Genomic DNA, 15,922 nt, shown 5'->3' with positions numbered 1-15,922 from the left:
GCACAGAGATGTTAGAGACACGACAAACCCTCCGAGAGTTTGGTGTAAATCAGACGAGTGACGAGGCTGGCAGCCATGACATGCTTACGCACTAAGAGCGAGGTCCTCGTAGCAGCTTGTTGTTATCTGGCACCAACCACGTGCGAGATACCAAACCCTCCAGAAGCCTGCTGTACAGCAGACGACTGATGGAGTCAGCAGTCACAACACAATTTGGAAGATACGTACTCGACTTTAGTCATTCGGACCTAGAAGAGAAAACCCGGGCAGATCTGAGTGGAGTGGTAAGGAGTCACAACGTTCCAACAATACATACCGGGGGTTGAGGTGTCTGGGTTGCTGGTCGGTCGGTCGTGTTTGGCCTTTTGAAGGCATGAAAGGAGAGTAGAGTCGTGGTCTGGAGTGGGGGCGAGGAAATGATGTTGGTGGGTGGAGGGAAGGGGAAGAGGAGCGAAGAGGGGGAGACGCGCCGTTTTATGTTGCAAAGTGGCTGACTGCCTTGCGCCTGGGGCATTCGAAGAAAATCTTAAGTTTCAAAACGCTCATGCACGCGCTGCGTGGGGCGAGCTGTTTATTGGAACGCGGCGTAGACGCTTGAAGTGAAGCGAACAAACGGTGAAGCTGGGTGCGCGACAGGAGTCAAACGGTGTTCCAGGCTCCGCGTCGCATATCAAGGGAGAATCGCATACGAGGCTCTCAAGGACAAAAATGCGTCCGGCAAACGAGATGGGAAGACGACGTACATCAAGAAATACTGTACAAGTGCGAACCACCCACACTGCAAGTCTCACGGGTGGACCGTGCTTTCTTGTTCTCACCTTGAGTTTCGCAAGAATATGATCATATACAATTGAAATCTGATAATGTCAGCGGGTTATCGTGATGCGTAGCCAAAGTGCTTGAGTACAAACATGTACAATATGGAGCGAGGAAAGCACAGACAAGTTCTCCAAGCCCATGGGAGGTCCATGCTCAGAGGCTGTCAGAAAGCCTTTGCGTGAAGCGTTTACCAGCATAGGCAGAACAAACACCACGTCACGCGTTCATGGAAAGCTGCTCAAGTCACGACGGTATACTTTCTGTTTCGGTTTGTGACCATTCGACAGTGAAAGTCTTGGCAAAGTCTAAGTGAGGAAGTGAAGTGGACCTCAGTCGCCATCCCGTCCAGGCTGAGCTTCTAAGCATCAGTGTCCTCCTCATCTTCATCATCAAACTCTTCTTCGTCCGACTCTGCCATTTCGAAAGCTGTCATCTTTTCGCCCTTTGCCTCTGTGCCCGCTTCAACGATAAACCCAGGCGCGACTTCACAATCCGTGAGCCTCGTCTTCTCGTCATCGTCATCTTGTCGCTTCCCCTTCTTCTTCTCGCCTTCTGCACTTTCAGCAGGAGCGGATTCTTGGCGCTTTGTCCCCTCGATTCGTGCTCGTCGACCAATGATGCAGCCTACGAGTTGCACACCATCACCTACTGTTACGCCGTCCATGAGGACACAACGCGTGAGTCGCGCGTACGCTCCGATGTCGCAGTTGGCGCCGATGACAGATTCTTTGACGATGCTGCGCATCCCTAACTTGACATTCTCGGCTACGAGGGAGTCTTCTTGGGACACCCGAGCTTGTTGCTCAAGAATTGCGGTTGGGTGTACCTTGTGCTCATGTGATAGCTGGTGGGCTTGCTGTTTGGCAAGATATAGCGAAATGTTGAGGAGTGCGTGTGAAGTATCGATACGCCGTATTAGGGCCTGTGGACTCGTGGGGGTTGGCGTTGGTTGGACATACGCTAGGAGTGGCGGAATGTCCAACTGTGGTCTCGTTATAGCGGTAGCCGCGCTCTTGCCAACTCGTGACGCGAATGTGGGTCTGGGCTTGTGTTCTGAGACTGAGATTTTCGTACTTGACAGAGCGGCTGCATCGACTGAGTCGTCTTCGATTTGAGAGGCCTCCATATCCTGAGGTGAGGTAGGTCTCTCGCCCAGCACTTCATCCAGGCCCAGTTTCTCGCCCAGGCCATACTGCCACTGCGCTTTAGCCCACCAGCCTAGGACGTCTTCGCTGATTGACTCGAAGGTATTCTGCGCTGCGTAGTCCTTGACCCATTTGGGAAATATGTAGACGTGCGCATCGCGGTGCTTCATCTTCATCTTCACGAGACCGTACTTCGCCGAGAGTGATGATCGAAGCTCAAAAATCTCCTTGGCGTCTTCGATCTTGTCATTCAGCGTATCCGTTGGCATGGTAAGTACCACCTTCTCGATTTCGGAGCGTAATGAGCCTTGTGGAGGAGCGACCACAGGCAAGTCGAGTGGTACAGTGGCAACAAAATCTGTTTCATCCTTCTTGTGACTTATCCATTCTAGGCCTTGTGTGGGATAGAACAAGGCAAGTCCTCCTTTGCGTTTCGTGCCAGAAAGAGGGTTCAATGTCATCCATTGTTGAATGAGTCTCGTACCTTCCAGTTCGGAGATCAAATCGCAGGGCAAGATAACAAAGTCTGATGTGATGGCTTGTTGTACTTCAGGTAGACGCAGTAATTCACCAGTAGCACTTTCATGGCTGAGATCTTTCGGCGCCACGATATCGGCCTTGGGCGATGGCAAGCTTGTCAAAGCAGGATTTGTAGCAAGCGCGGATTCGAGCACTGCTTTTGATTCAGGTGGAGTGATGAGAGTGATGTCTAAGATATGTCAGATCATGTTGTAAAACCGTCAATCGACACCACTCACCACTAATCCCCATTCGGTGGCACCAGTCCATAGGATACCATACCATGGGCCGATTCGCGATTGGTATGAGAGCTTTCGAGGACTCTTTGGGATTTGATGTGAAGGTTGTCAATGACGCGCCCGGGCCGCAGAGAATGAGCGCCTGCAAGCCCGGCGAGGGCACAGTTGCGTGAGGCATTTTGGACATGAAATATCCCCAGATTCACTCCGCGGGCCGTGATATTGTGTTGACTCCAGTTAGACTTCAGATGCTATACAACAGCAGAATCTCCCTTGACGTATACAATCTTCCAGATTTCTCTCGCATATGAAACGGTGGTCGTCCGGCCTCGTGTGATGTCGTCGTCGCTCGTCGGATATCTCGTGTCGGAACAGTCACAAGCAAAGTCTCGGCAAGTTTAGAGTTTGGTTTGGGGACGATCCCTGGCACTAGCGAGCTTCCTTGCCAACATCTCCAGCCACCAGCGACAAACAAACAGCTGATGAGCGTCCCGCCTGCCACCTCGCCGCCCCTCTTCCACCTTCACCTCGCTGCCCGCGCGACGCCCATGTAGCGGCGACAGCATGTCGTACGACCGGAACATACGCCGGACGACCACCACACGCAACTCTCGTGGTCGTCCGCTCTATGCTCCACCCCCTCCGCCCCCCGGTAGCCACAATCGCAATCATTCCGTCCTCGGCTATTGGGTGCCTCTCGTCACGATTGGAACGATCGCAGTCGGCGGTCTAGCAGCTTGGATATGGAGCGAGCGCAGCGATAACGACGATGATCACTATCCGCACGACAAGCCGCAACGGCCACCCGGACCTGGAGGACCATATCCGACTCAGGGCGCACAGCCATATCCTGGAGGACCACAAGCGCAGCCTCCGAATGCTGGAGCTCCAGGCTATGTTCCACTGCAAGAGCCGACTCAACCACCTCCACCCGTGAGCGGAGATGTCACAGGAGCCAGCTACGGCGGAGGATCTGCCAGCGCCTACTATGATGCGAGCTCAACCACATCGCGGAATGTCACAGAACGCAACGATGCCACATTTCTGGGAAGGGTGATGCGCAGGACACCGAGTCCACAGCAGTTCTTCGACAATGCTTCGAGGCAGGTCATGGGCGGCATGGCTGCAGCTGGAAAGGCGCTGGGCAGTATCATGGAGGTAGACAGCAGAGATCACAGCGAGGAGAGGCGGAGACTGGATGAGCGCGAGGGCTTTAGTGATCATGAGAGATGGAGTGAAGAGGCCGAAGATAGGCAGAGAATCAACACTGTGGAGAAGGGAGGCAAGGCCAGCGGCACAAGAGACGCCAAAGGCACAGCGAAGCGCACAGTCGCAATCGTTGTCAGCGCAGATGTGGACGACCATGATACCGCGCATGAGGATGCATTCCACACTGAGCACGGCGTAAGCATACGTACAAGCATCGCTGATGCGGCTTCTGCTAACACGAGTCTAGTCAATTCTTTCGCATCTTCCAGAGGTCTTCAAGTCCGACAACACTGATCTTTTCGTCCTGATCTACGCGCCAAACCTCAAGAATCTGCCTTCGACCAGCGCATCATCTGTCCTCGGATCCTCATACTCGAACATCTCGACCCCAGCACAGACTCCTGGCAGCGAGCTGCAGTCCATCTCACCCCGCATCGACGCCACGCACCCAACCTTCAACAACCTGCAACAGCAGGCTCAGGCTCTCGTTGACCACCCAACAAAGATCATGCCATTCTCTACTCCAGCCGGCTACGTCAGCATCCTCCGACACCTCGCTCCACAAATAGTCTACATCAGCGACACCCTCTCCGGCCGCGAAGGCGAGACTGTCGCTCAGCTCAAGGGCTGGGTCGGACATACGGTTCTGGTCGTTGGCGACGAAGGCCATGGCGGTCTTGCTGATACTGAGACGGAGACCGAGACGGAGGACGAGAGAAAGAGGCAGAAGAAGAGCGATAAGAGATGGTGGGAACACTCGAGCATTGTCGGCCTTGGAAAGGAGATCGATGTTGTTGACGCCATGAGAGTGGGCGATGACTGGGCGAGACGAGTTAATGGACGAGAGTGAGCATTGAACCGAGCACAGGATATGAGAACATGCGAGGAAAATGCAATGGAAAGCCGATATGAGTGTGTATAGTCTTTATTTTTCTCGCGTTTGACGAGGGCTGCTTTCGATAACCCGTTACGATGCTGATGACTTTTCAGCCGGATTCCAGGCTCGTTCGTTCGTTTCGGATCACCGGCCTTCGCCTTCTCATGCTCTGCTTCCATGATGCACAACGCTGACGCTTTCCAAGAGGAGCGTATCTGAAGAGCGCTATCTCCGCGCCTCTTGCCCACATCTCGACAACATTGACTCGCTATACTTCAACCGGTTCTCGTCGATCCAAGTCTTAACAACGGCCTGTTCTTCAGACGTCGCGCTCCACGCCCAGAAGCTGCAAAACCTCCGCCGGAGTCTTCGCTGTCTTCCAGATCTCGTTCTTGACAGGCAAGACTTTCTGACAATGCTTGTTAAGAAAGAAGCCTGTAGATAACCTGCCACTCTGGGTACGAGAGCCGTATGCGCCTAATTTGATCCCAGATTGGTCGATGTAGTGTGACACACGCTCGTCCATAGGACCGTCCTTGAACCCCAGATACGATGACCCATACCAGTACACATCGATTTCTTTCAGCGGTGGTTGGAACATGAGCATGCGTTTCCAGGAGTTGGGATTGCGAAAGGCGCCGAATGTGCGACTGTCTCCTTTTGCCATGAAGCCTTTTGTTGAGAAGATTTGTTGGGCCATTGGGTTGGTGACTCGAATGGTGAGCTTCTCGTCGGAAGATGGTGAGGCTGGGGTTGGACGAAGGAAGAGGCCTTGTTGAAGATTTGGAGAGGTGTCGAGTGTGTCTTTCCAGTGCTTGCAGACTAGAGGGACGTTGAGGATCAGGTCTTGAATTGGAACGTATAACAGCACGCGCTCGAAGAGTTCGGTGACGTCGAAGACCTTGTGGCTTGGGTGTGGTTTGTCCTAAAGCTTGTCAGTATGTTGCTCGAGTAGGTTGTGTTATTGTTTACTGACCTCGTCTACTGCCATGTCGGCGACAGCCGGGGAGTCGGTCGATGTTGCCATTGTTGGTCGCAAAGGGGGGAAGAGATAGCCGCACTGCATTTCGTTTGAAGTACCATGTTTGCCTGAGCAACGTGAAGTGAGAACAGAGACGAGGCCGGTTGATTGCAGCTGCACCATGCCGAACCGATCTCGCTTGCGACTATATAATTCCGCTGCGGTAAACGACTTGTGGCTCGAGGAGCTTCGCCGTCATACCGATAAAAGTCGTGTAGAATTGTTTCCATGTCCGATATCTCGATGTTGTATACTGTACACTTCTGTCTCTTTTTCTATGCCTCTATGCCTCCTCACTCAATGCTCCCACTCACAACCTCTTCGGCTTCTCATCCCTCGCATGTCCCTTCCCCACCATAACATCCTTAACCCTCTGCTCAAACGCCTCAATCATCTTATCCGCAACCTTGGGCGCCGCCCCTCCAGCAACAGCCGCATACAACGGATTCGAAAACTGAAACTCAATCGCCAAATTCACCTCCGTCTTATGCTGACTCGGCACCGGATTCGTCTCTTCCGTATTCCTATGCGCATTCTCCTTATCCACCGCACTCGTAGGCGGAGGCTTATACGGATAAGGCTTCAACGACCACCTCGTCAACAAATGCGCCATAACCGTATCCGTCCGACTCGGATCCTGATCGGCATTTTCAGGTCGAGGACTGTGATGTGCGATCTCATCTCCTGAGAGCGTGCTTTTCATGTTTCCTGATACTGCTTCGACGATTTTGCCGGGGACGCAGTAGACTCTTGAGGTAAATTCTTCTTTGATTTGGTCGTTGAAGCCGATGACCAGTTTGGCTTCTTCGGGGTATTTTTTGCCATCTTGAGCTGGGGCAGAGTATTTTGTTACGATGCTGCCTTGGCAGAATGGGAGGAATTGGCTGTAGGATGCGACGTCTGAGATGATTTCGTAGATTACGGCGGAAGGGTATGGCAGCGTGCGTTGAGCTGTGAGGGTCTGATTCGAGCCGAATGGGTTGGTGTTTCCGCCTGAAGCGCCGAAGAAGGCTCGTTTTTGCTGTGTCGCGTGGGTGGGAGTTCGTGGTGTCGCATTGGCTAAGCAGGCAGCTCGGCAGCTGTAAGCAGGTGTTCGTGAGCTGGCATTGAGCAGGGCAGAGGTGAGAGGCCGTATCGACTTCATGGTCGCGATAGCAAATGTGTTGTTGTGTGTTGAGCTATGTAGCAGACTCTATTGGGCGTCACGAAGGCCTCCTGATGTCAGCAGGCACTCCGTGACCTACCGCCAAATTGTCTATAGCAGACGTTTGGATGCATCATCGACATCATGATTCGCGAGGAAGCTTTCGTAGCTTCCCACATTTCTTCGCTTCGCGCAGCGCTAGGGATCCCGGTACCGGCGCTTAGCGCGGCTGCAATGCTAGAATAAGCGAGGTTTAGCGCGGGCTGAGTGAAGCTCACTTGATGAAGACCATTTTCTGCTGCCAAGAACACGTCAACGAATGGTTCTTTGAAATGGCAGCCTCTGATGATCAAAGTGTCGAGATGCCGTTGCGGCAGAAGCAGCCAAAAGCGCAACTCACGAAAGGCATGGAGCACATCCGAAAATATGTGACTGTGAACGAAACGGCACCTACAGATCAAGCAACAGCAGGGGAAGATGCATATGGAGTTCCCGCTACGTATGAACCGATTCGCAAGCCAGCGACGGACTCGAAGAACAATCCGGAGAAGCGAAGTGATCCATTCCAGTTCGGCTCTCGATACCTGGAAGAAGGCGACGACATTTTCGCACACAATGCATGGGACCACGTCGCTGTCGATCCGGAATACAACGACTTCATTGAGCAGCAAACGATATTCCAAAGAGAAAACCAGGTGTCTGAATTCGACAAGAAGCGCTTCAACGAGAAGCCGGAGAAGTGGTGGGATAAGTTCTACAGCAATAATCAGGCCAATTTCTTCAAGGACCGAAAGTGGCTGGTGCAAGAATTTCCTATTCTTGGCGAAGTCACGCAGGAAGGCTACGGGTCTGTGACTGTACTGGAAGTTGGCGCAGGCGCTGGGAACACAGCTTTTCCGGTGCTGGCAAATAATCGCAATGCTGAACTGAGACTGCACGCGTGCGACTATAGCAAAAAAGCGATTGAGGTGATTAGGTCTCAGCCAGCATACAAGGACCAGGACACAACTGTTCTCCGGGCTGATGTGTGGGACGCTGCGGGGACAGAATTACCACCAGGACTCGGAGCAGAGTCCGTGGACGTGATCGTGATGATTTTCATCTTCAGCGCTCTGGCCCCCGATCAATGGGCGCAGGCCGTCGAAAATGCCTATCGACTGCTCAAACCCGGCGGAGAGATCTTGTTTCGCGACTACGGCCGCGGCGATCTCGCGCAGGTACGCTTCAAAAAGGGACGCTACCTGGACGAGAACTTCTACTGCAGAGGCGATGGAACACGCGTCTACTTTTTCGAGGAGCTGGAGTTGAGAGACATCTGGGAGGGTCGCCGGCAAACGCAGGCACCGAGCGCGCGTGACGGCCACGATGATCAAGCTCAGGGTAGTGGTGTCATCGGGGGCTCGACAGAGGATGCAGCCCGGTTTGAAATTGTCAACCTCGCTGTTGATCGACGCATGCTCGTGAATCGACAGCGTAAGTTGAAAATGTATCGTTGTTGGATGCAAGGACGTTTTCGCAAGCCTGTTGACGAGAATAACGTCGACGCGCGAAGCAGGATCTTCCGTGACGGTGATGGGCCGCGGGAAGGAGGTGCCGTCCCCGTGCCGTAGAGTCCACAGAAATGCCAAGAAAATGCACCACCATTGCGATGCACCTCTTGTCATTTTCACGGTGTGCTACACACCGACGAGACAACTAAGAGTAGGGCATGCGTCCAACAGATGGGTGAGCCGGAGCTGCAGCTGCCGCGGTGGTTCGAGAAATTAGCCTTCTTGCTGCGCCGTAGGGCTGCATTGTCGGGCACATCAGTGGCTGGGATCTCCACTGTCCCTCTTTGCCTGGCGATTCGTGAAGCGCGGCGGCCCATTGGCTGGCAGTGGAGACAGTGTTTTGCCTGCTGTACCGAGAAGGAAGTGCGTGCCAATTAAATTGTTTCTGATGAAGCAGACTGGGCGTAAATTTCAATGGAGCGGGCACCTTCTTGTGAAATGCCTCGCTCTGGTCTTTCCATTTCTCTTCCATCTCTTTGCGCTCTGCCGCGGTTGACATCTTGAGTTTCTCGATTGTTGCTGAGCTGGTCCAAGAGCAGGGTTCGCTCCGAAACATGTTCGTCCTGACGCTGACATCTTTCCACGGTCGACTTCACGCCCGCGACGCCTTCGCTCCACTCTGGCCATCAGATTGCAGGAAGAGCCATCGCAATGACCTGCATTCGGCAGGTCCGAGGTTCGATTGCGAGGTCCGAGTGAAGGGAACTGCCGCGTAAACGTAGCCGATCCAAGGTCACGGTGAGACATGGCGGACATCACGATCTTCATCCACGAATCGCAAAAGCAAGCGAAGAGGGTTACCGAGATATCTATTGTCATACGAAGCTGTTGTTCGGGCGAGAGAAGGTAAGAATCGAAACCTTTGTAACTACCATGCGGCGCGAGCCGGCGCAGCAGAATCGCACCTACTCCAACGATGAATTACCTTGTGCTGCGAGACACCTGCCCTCTATGCAACCAACCGAGAACCACGTGCGCCGATCCAGATACCGAGAAAATGGCACCTAGCAAGTCAGCGGCAGCACGATGCATATGCGCTGTATTAACCCACTGTCGGCTTCAACTGGTTGGGATCGGCGCAATGACAACTGCGAAACGGTCAGCATGTTCTTCAACTCACGCGGTCGGCTCACAACTGCGAAGTACACTCACCTCCCAAAGCTGTCAAAATCCGATGCAACACGGTGATAAACTCTCCACTGTCGCGCGGCCAGCCTGCGTTCCCAAGCAGATTGTACATCCCACGATGGACACCCGCCCAGTCCTCCTGTCGGCTTTGAAACAAATTCGCATATCCAGCCCCGTGTAGCCGGCGCAGGACTTCCAAACACTGCAGCCAGCTGGTCTTGAGGGCCGCGAAGCGAAATAGGAGGTTATACTCGAACTGCGTCGACCCACCGGCGTAGGATGGCGCTCCTTGCGGTCGAGTACCGTCCTTGTACCGCGGGATCGTCTGGAATACCTGTAGAAAGATGCCGCCGAGTTGCTGCTTCGCGTTGTCAGGCATACCGGGGAATTGACGCAAAGTGTCCTCCACAGCGTGAAAGAGTCGGCGAATATTCTCAATCGTCGTGTCCACATCGTTGCCCCCTGCGCTTTCAGGGTTGATGTACCTCAGGTACTCTTCGAGAATCGAGTGCCAGCGCCGCCACATTTTGCTCGCCATCATGTCAGACCAAGCGCGCCCTTCTACTGGTGCTACAGCCATGAGAGGCGCCAGGTCCGCGGCTGTTCTGTACTTCCTTGCATGTTGTATATAGAGATTGCGGTATATGGTGCTGTGTTGAGTCAGTGCTGTTTCGGTCAATGTCGTTGCATGCTTCGTGCTCACCTCTCTAGTGACCTTTTCGTGTCCGGGGATCGGAATTCGGCCCAACAATGATGAGATGGTTCATTCACCAGAGCGAGCTTGAGGACCGCTTGCTCCACACCACCTCCACCCTCGTCTTCGCTTTCATCGCTGTCGTCCGGATCGTCGTCATCATCGCTGTCATCCGGTTCGTCCTGAGCAGCCGCTGACTTTGATGTTCGACCAGACTTTCTCGTAGTTTTGGACGACGAGGCTTTTTCTTGCCCCTTCTTCTTCGACGGCCCGGCTGAACTTCGCGCTTTCTCCCCCTTCGATGCTGCCTCCCTCTTTGCACCAGATCTCGTGGTCACCATTTCGCTGTCCCGTGATCCAGGTCTACCCAGTGCCAGTCGTCCCAATTCAGAGGCACCAACAGAACTCGGAGGGCCGCGAGGGGACATGAGTACTCCTTCCGCAACCGATGCGATATTCGCAACAGATAACTCTGAGTCGTGGGCCATGCTGAGCAGGATCCGATGAGGTCTCTTGTACTGTCAGGTGGTGTTGGTATGCGGCGTGGAGTGCTTTGCCGTATGCAGGCTCCAGGCGAAGTCCTGCAGCGATGGTGTTGAGGAGCTCCGAGAGCGTATGAATTCGTACGGCACAGCACAAACGCAGCGCACATCTCCTCGTGTTGGCAATAAAGAAGGACTACCGCGAGTCGCCGAAGTGTCGGCAGACATGACGGACGCCAGAACAAGCAACATTTCCCACGGCCCTAAGTGGACGGGACGTACAACATCTGGGCTACTATGCTACCAGCGAAACTCGATCATGGGTGGGGGTCCATAGGAGCAGCCCGCCCGCGCCATGATCCCTTATCGTGGACTCAAGGGCAAACGCCATCGTGTATAGTGTGACGGAGATCTCACCCACCCGGCCCTACAGCAACGAAAGACTGAAGAGCAGTTTCCTAGAAGAGGACGCTATAGCCGGTATTGCGGCGTTGATGCAGCCCGCGCCGTGTTGGAGGCTATCAAACGTGATTGCCTGTGGCTCAGTGCAAAGCGTAAAGAGGCCTAGAGCGGCAGCTAGGACGAGCAGAGCAGCTTCGGCTGCGAAAAAGCTGGGTCAAATGTACATGGCGAGAAAAGAGAAACTGTCATCCAGTCGCTAGAGGGCAGAGGTGAAATTGAGTTGTCTCCCGTGACTGAGCACTCATGCGCTGTCCATCATGTGTGGATTCCAAGGTTCAAGGGCGTTCGAAAGCTTCTCGGTTGGACAGCCGTTGAAGCGAGAAAACTGCCGGCGGCGCGGTCAAGTGCTCACCGGTGTGTCGTGCGCGTGCGCGTGCCACGTCGGTGTCCAGGCATCGTGGTGTAAATGGCGCAACGACCAAGCAGCCATATCCTGGTATATGCGGCGTGTGATGTTCTTCGATGAATCGATCTCGCCTGAGGCCGATGCCAAGCCCTAAGCGCCCCCCCAACACCAGCCAACAACCAACATCCATCCTTCATTCCTTCCACGCCTCAATCTACGCCTCTGGACGCAGTGAGAGGCTATGGCTTACCTCGCCTCTTGATCCCTACCTTCTCTGGACTGCATCGGAGTCGAAATGTGCGCGCCGCAATGGACTGTGGCCTGATCTCGCGGAGAGTGGCGGCGTCATTTTTCCAGATGGCGATGGTGCCGCAATCAACAGAACGCCGCGAAGTGGCGATCGACAAGGCAATAGTTCACTGGAGCGACTCAGAAGGCATTCGCAGCTGTGTCGGGGATCTGCGTGCATGATCAAGAAGAGAGGGACATAACTACTACTCATGAGCACGATATGCGACTGCCGGTTCTGCCTACTCATCTGCGAGACTGACACTCACGGTCTACCTTTGTACACATCCTTCGCCTCCGTACACGTCTGTCACGCAAATGTCCATTTGCTCCATAGCCGGTACCTCAGATCCACCACAACTTCAGCATTTACGCGCCTGTGCCAGTATAGCTTGCACCAGGGAAGGCGTTGAACAGGTCATTGTTGAATGCCTTGAGCTGTGGGCATGCGAATTTCTGTTGAAGCGGACCAAGTCTCTCCACAGCCCAGCCAAGTACGGAGCCTACAGCCCCAAGCACAGGAGCGGCGGCGTCAGGAAGGCCAGACAGAGATGCCTGAAGAAGCAAGCAAACAGCATTATTCCCCTGAGCAAGAGTCTGAACATTGTATGCACCACTGCTCAAGCTTTGCAAGTCGACACCAGTGAAGCTGTTTGTCGTTCCAGTATTGCCTCCAAACCGGATAATTCCAGGATAAATGGAGTTCATCGCCACGAGGTCAACGCCGACTCCAGCAAGGCCGTGAGCATCCGCGGTTGATCGGCGGTACCAGTTCAATGGGATACGATCTAGACCACGATTATGCTTGAACTTGCCTGGTGTGCCAGTAACGGAGAAGAATGACATCAAGGTCTCTCGAGTCAATGTACCACCGGGAGCCTCTGCGCTGTGGTTCGACATGAGATTGATCACCAGATTGTGCGCAGCTGGTGCGACAAGGCCAGAGAATGGAGCCGAGAAATAGTACGGGTTGTTGGCGATCGACCATCTGGTGTTGTAGTCCGACTGGGCTGCAGCTTCGTCGAAGCCAAAAGTCTTGCCCATGTTGTACATGTTTTCAAAAGCGCGCATCTGGAACACGCCCGGGCTGCCGCCATTGAGATACGCGTCTCCCTATCCTCGTCGTTAGGCTGCGGCTCTCGATGCACGCCTCAATATTGCCAAGCTTACACGCATGATCGAGGCATCTCCTTCATACTTGTTGTGTGTGCCGAGGATACCTCTGGCTGGAAACAAGCCCAGCGATGGCGTGAAAGCACTGCCGATTGACCATGTCTCTGTAAGAGGGTCACCAGAGATAGCAACCGCTAGGGTGGCCAAGAATCCGGCAAGATCAGGAGCCATGTTGTATGCCGCTCCTAGACCCTCGATAGCTGAGATTTTGTCAGTGCTGGACCAGCCTTAACTTCCTGACGCAGACTGGCCCTACCTTGAGTGATTGTCGTAAGTCCATTGCGACTACGGCAGTCATTAGCAGGCAGTCTTTTTGCCAGGAAACGGTACCATACTTCAGAAACCCGTGATTTGCTGCAGCATTGAGACCTGGACATTGACCACGTCGGTCAGATCCAGCAGGTGGCACAAACCGATGATTCCCGCCATCCGTGACATCGACGTATTGATCGGCAGGAATAAAACCGGTCGGTGGCAGTCCAGTGTTTGGACGGTTCAGTCTGCCGAGGGGAGCACGCGGTCCAGGCTCGACACGTTTCTGCAAGACTGTTCCCATCTCTGGGATTGCCGGGAAAGCTGTCGCGCATGACAGTACTGATAACAGCACGGCTGCTGTGGATTGGTGCATTGTGGAAGCTTTCTGCGGAGTGGTGGCAATTGATACGAAATTCTGTATTGAGAATAGATCTTCCTGGACTTGCAACAGATGGAATGACCCTGGATATATATGCTCGTTGCACACTCCAGCCGTTCCCAGAGCACCTGGAGCCCGACTGGCGAGAACCTCTTTTTGCCGACTGCATTCTGGATGTGCCGGGTCAGCTGGTATTTTCCTTGTGGTCTCGCTCGCTAAAGTCAGCGAATTGGTACTAGATCGGGACAGCAGGACTCAGTCACAGCCTCCCTCCCCGAAAAATGTGAATTTCCGTCAGCATAGTCACATGTGCAAGCACGCCTCCGGAACCATTGCCCGCAGAACAAGCCCTATGCATCGACACTAGCAAGATGTCTTGTGGCAAGGCCTTGCATACTGTGGGCACAGCGCATCGCAAAGTTGCTGGTGTGCAGCTGCAACTAGCAAGTGTGTGGGCCGGGCCAGCTCCAAAACGAAATGATCCGTAGGGTGCAAGCCTCAGGCACCGTTTTGCGACTGGAGATGCAGCGAGTCACGCAACGCATCAGTTGAGATCTTTTCAAGTCACCCTGATGGCTGTGATCAGGCCGTCAGGCAATTTGTTCTCTGGGGAAGTCGGACGTTGCCCGCTCAATATTTTGGGATGGATACAATTGCCCCACGAAATCATGCTCGACGCACGAGTGCGCTCTGCCAAGCGATGTGAACCGGATGTCTCTGATGTGACGGCGCCCTTTCTGCTCTACTAATGCCATTTCCTTGGAAATCGATCCAGTTCCTGCGCCCAGAGAGGCGAGATCTCTGCACAACCGGCCCGATCGGGGCGATCCAGTTCACGATGCGACTAGAGCATGATGTCAATCTATTGCTACTTGTCGGCATTGCTTTCGCTGTGCCAACAGCAATTTCAGCACAATGCAAATGGTCTTCCGACCCAGTCTGTTCGGTGAAGTCCAAAAAAAGTATAAGGCTGACCTTCCAAGCCGATGTCGACAAACGCCGCAGCCAATCGACTCTATGCCAACAACATGTACCCCGCAAGAGGCGTAGCCTGAGCTACATTTGCTAATGCAACCACTTCCTCGTTCTTCCAGACCTCCAGCACAATGAAGAGTTCCAGGCAACGGCATGTTCCGCCCTAGGGCCGCATACGCCTCTGACACTGTGTGAGCGACTCTACCGGCTTTGCCGCCAGCCACTTCTGCGTTCTCATTGCGCCTCTGTCCTGCGCGAATGGCCTGAATCTCGTCAATTGCGCCGGATTCGTCTCCACCCGCCGCCTCAGAAGAAGCCTTCGATGCAATTGCGCAAGACTTCATCTGAGCTGTATCGGGAACTCCCGCGCCAAGGCGTTGGTGCTTCTGCTGTCTTTCACTTAAGCGTGATTTGCCGTTCTTGGCGATGCTTTCGCCGCTCGAAACGAGATGCTTGATCTCTGCCGGAAGACGGTCTGGACTTCAACCACTCGTTCCAGATGTAAGTGATGCATTCCATGCTGCCTTGACCAAGATCTGGAGATGCATCGCTTGCTGGTGAGCAGGGCGAAGCAATTTTCCTGATACACAGGCTTCATTGAACTCATCGTAAACACGCAGATAGGATGCATAGATTCCGCGTTGAGCAGGTATAGCATGATGACCACTTGGTAAGGTGTGGTGAGGTCACGCCTCGTTTCGCTGACTCATTGAGATGCTTCACAAGATCGAGGCGCTCCCTTTTATGAGTTTAGAACATACTGACCCATCCAACATACACTATAGTGTTTAGCAGTAAGTTAAGGAACATGGAGACACACATCGCGGAGCGCACATGCGATGTAGTCTAGGAGCAATCTTGCAGTGCTCGTTGTCTTTCTGCTACAAGCCGCCCGTCGGAATTCGAAGGCCCGATGTCACTGTCTTGCGGGCTTTTGGACGCAGCCACGTACGCATCACCCTGTCTTTATTTTGAGAAAGCCCCGACGCGACCAGCGTCTCCTTACGTGTGCAGTGAGATGCGTCTGGAAACTTATCATCTACAAAGGCACGGTCATTGATGCATAGTCAAGGTACGCCAGATCCACAGCTTGGGTTCTCTGTCATCTGGGCAAAGTGTCTGGGGAGTGGGGATTGGGCTCACGTCGGGTGCGTATGCTCTCCTTGCTACTTTGTGCGTGGTACGAGATGGCTGTCGATAGGGAAAATAGCTCAGTG

At 53.8% G+C, this 15,922-nt stretch overlaps 7 protein-coding genes across 7 annotated transcripts; 2 read left to right on the top strand and 5 right to left on the bottom strand.

The window, feature by feature from the left end:
• Window positions 1–1,177: 1,177 nt before the first annotated feature.
• On the bottom strand, window positions 1,178–2,900 carry CKM354_001258600 (translation initiation factor eIF2B subunit gamma; the record flags this gene model as incomplete). Its single annotated transcript, XM_044808108.1, has 2 exons — window positions 1,178–2,673; window positions 2,723–2,900. The coding sequence occupies 2 exons, from the start codon at window positions 2,898–2,900 to the stop codon at window positions 1,178–1,180; spliced, it is 1,674 nt and encodes a 557-aa protein (XP_044664043.1).
• A 386-nt stretch (window positions 2,901–3,286) lies between these two features.
• On the top strand, window positions 3,287–4,781 carry CKM354_001258500 (uncharacterized protein; the record flags this gene model as incomplete). Its single annotated transcript, XM_044808107.1, has 2 exons — window positions 3,287–4,126; window positions 4,179–4,781. The coding sequence occupies 2 exons, from the start codon at window positions 3,287–3,289 to the stop codon at window positions 4,779–4,781; spliced, it is 1,443 nt and encodes a 480-aa protein (XP_044664042.1).
• Window positions 4,782–5,127: 346 nt separating this feature from the next.
• On the bottom strand, window positions 5,128–5,835 carry CKM354_001258400 (uncharacterized protein; the record flags this gene model as incomplete). The annotated part of the gene is made up of 2 exons (XM_044808106.1): window positions 5,128–5,733; window positions 5,785–5,835. The coding sequence occupies 2 exons, from the start codon at window positions 5,833–5,835 to the stop codon at window positions 5,128–5,130; spliced, it is 657 nt and encodes a 218-aa protein (XP_044664041.1).
• Window positions 5,836–6,139: 304 nt separating this feature from the next.
• CKM354_001258300 (uncharacterized protein) lies at window positions 6,140–6,973 on the bottom strand (the record flags this gene model as incomplete). Its single annotated transcript, XM_044808105.1, has 1 exon — window positions 6,140–6,973. The coding sequence occupies one exon, from the start codon at window positions 6,971–6,973 to the stop codon at window positions 6,140–6,142; it is 834 nt and encodes a 277-aa protein (XP_044664040.1).
• A 332-nt stretch (window positions 6,974–7,305) lies between these two features.
• Window positions 7,306–8,583, top strand: CKM354_001258200 (tRNA(Thr) (cytosine(32)-N(3))-methyltransferase; the record flags this gene model as incomplete). The annotated part of the gene is made up of 1 exon (XM_044808104.1): window positions 7,306–8,583. The coding sequence occupies one exon, from the start codon at window positions 7,306–7,308 to the stop codon at window positions 8,581–8,583; it is 1,278 nt and encodes a 425-aa protein (XP_044664039.1).
• Window positions 8,584–9,582: 999 nt separating this feature from the next.
• Window positions 9,583–10,833, bottom strand: CKM354_001258100 (uncharacterized protein; the record flags this gene model as incomplete). Its single annotated transcript, XM_044808103.1, has 3 exons — window positions 9,583–9,611; window positions 9,676–10,301; window positions 10,355–10,833. 3 exons carry the CDS (start codon window positions 10,831–10,833, stop codon window positions 9,583–9,585), a joined length of 1,134 nt encoding a protein of 377 aa, XP_044664038.1.
• Window positions 10,834–12,292: 1,459 nt separating this feature from the next.
• CKM354_001258000 (uncharacterized protein) lies at window positions 12,293–13,724 on the bottom strand (the record flags this gene model as incomplete). Its single annotated transcript, XM_044808102.1, has 4 exons — window positions 12,293–13,036; window positions 13,094–13,296; window positions 13,353–13,381; window positions 13,432–13,724. 4 exons carry the CDS (start codon window positions 13,722–13,724, stop codon window positions 12,293–12,295), a joined length of 1,269 nt encoding a protein of 422 aa, XP_044664037.1.
• Window positions 13,725–15,922: the final 2,198 nt, after the last annotated feature.

The sequence above is a fragment of the Cercospora kikuchii genome, assembly GCF_019650295.1.
Source record: "Cercospora kikuchii DNA, contig_00009, whole genome shotgun sequence".
In the NCBI taxonomy this organism is placed as follows: Eukaryota; Fungi; Ascomycota; class Dothideomycetes; order Mycosphaerellales; family Mycosphaerellaceae; genus Cercospora; species Cercospora kikuchii.
The sequence above is the reverse complement of the archived record's forward strand: the minus strand, read 5'-3'. Positions and strand labels throughout refer to the sequence as shown.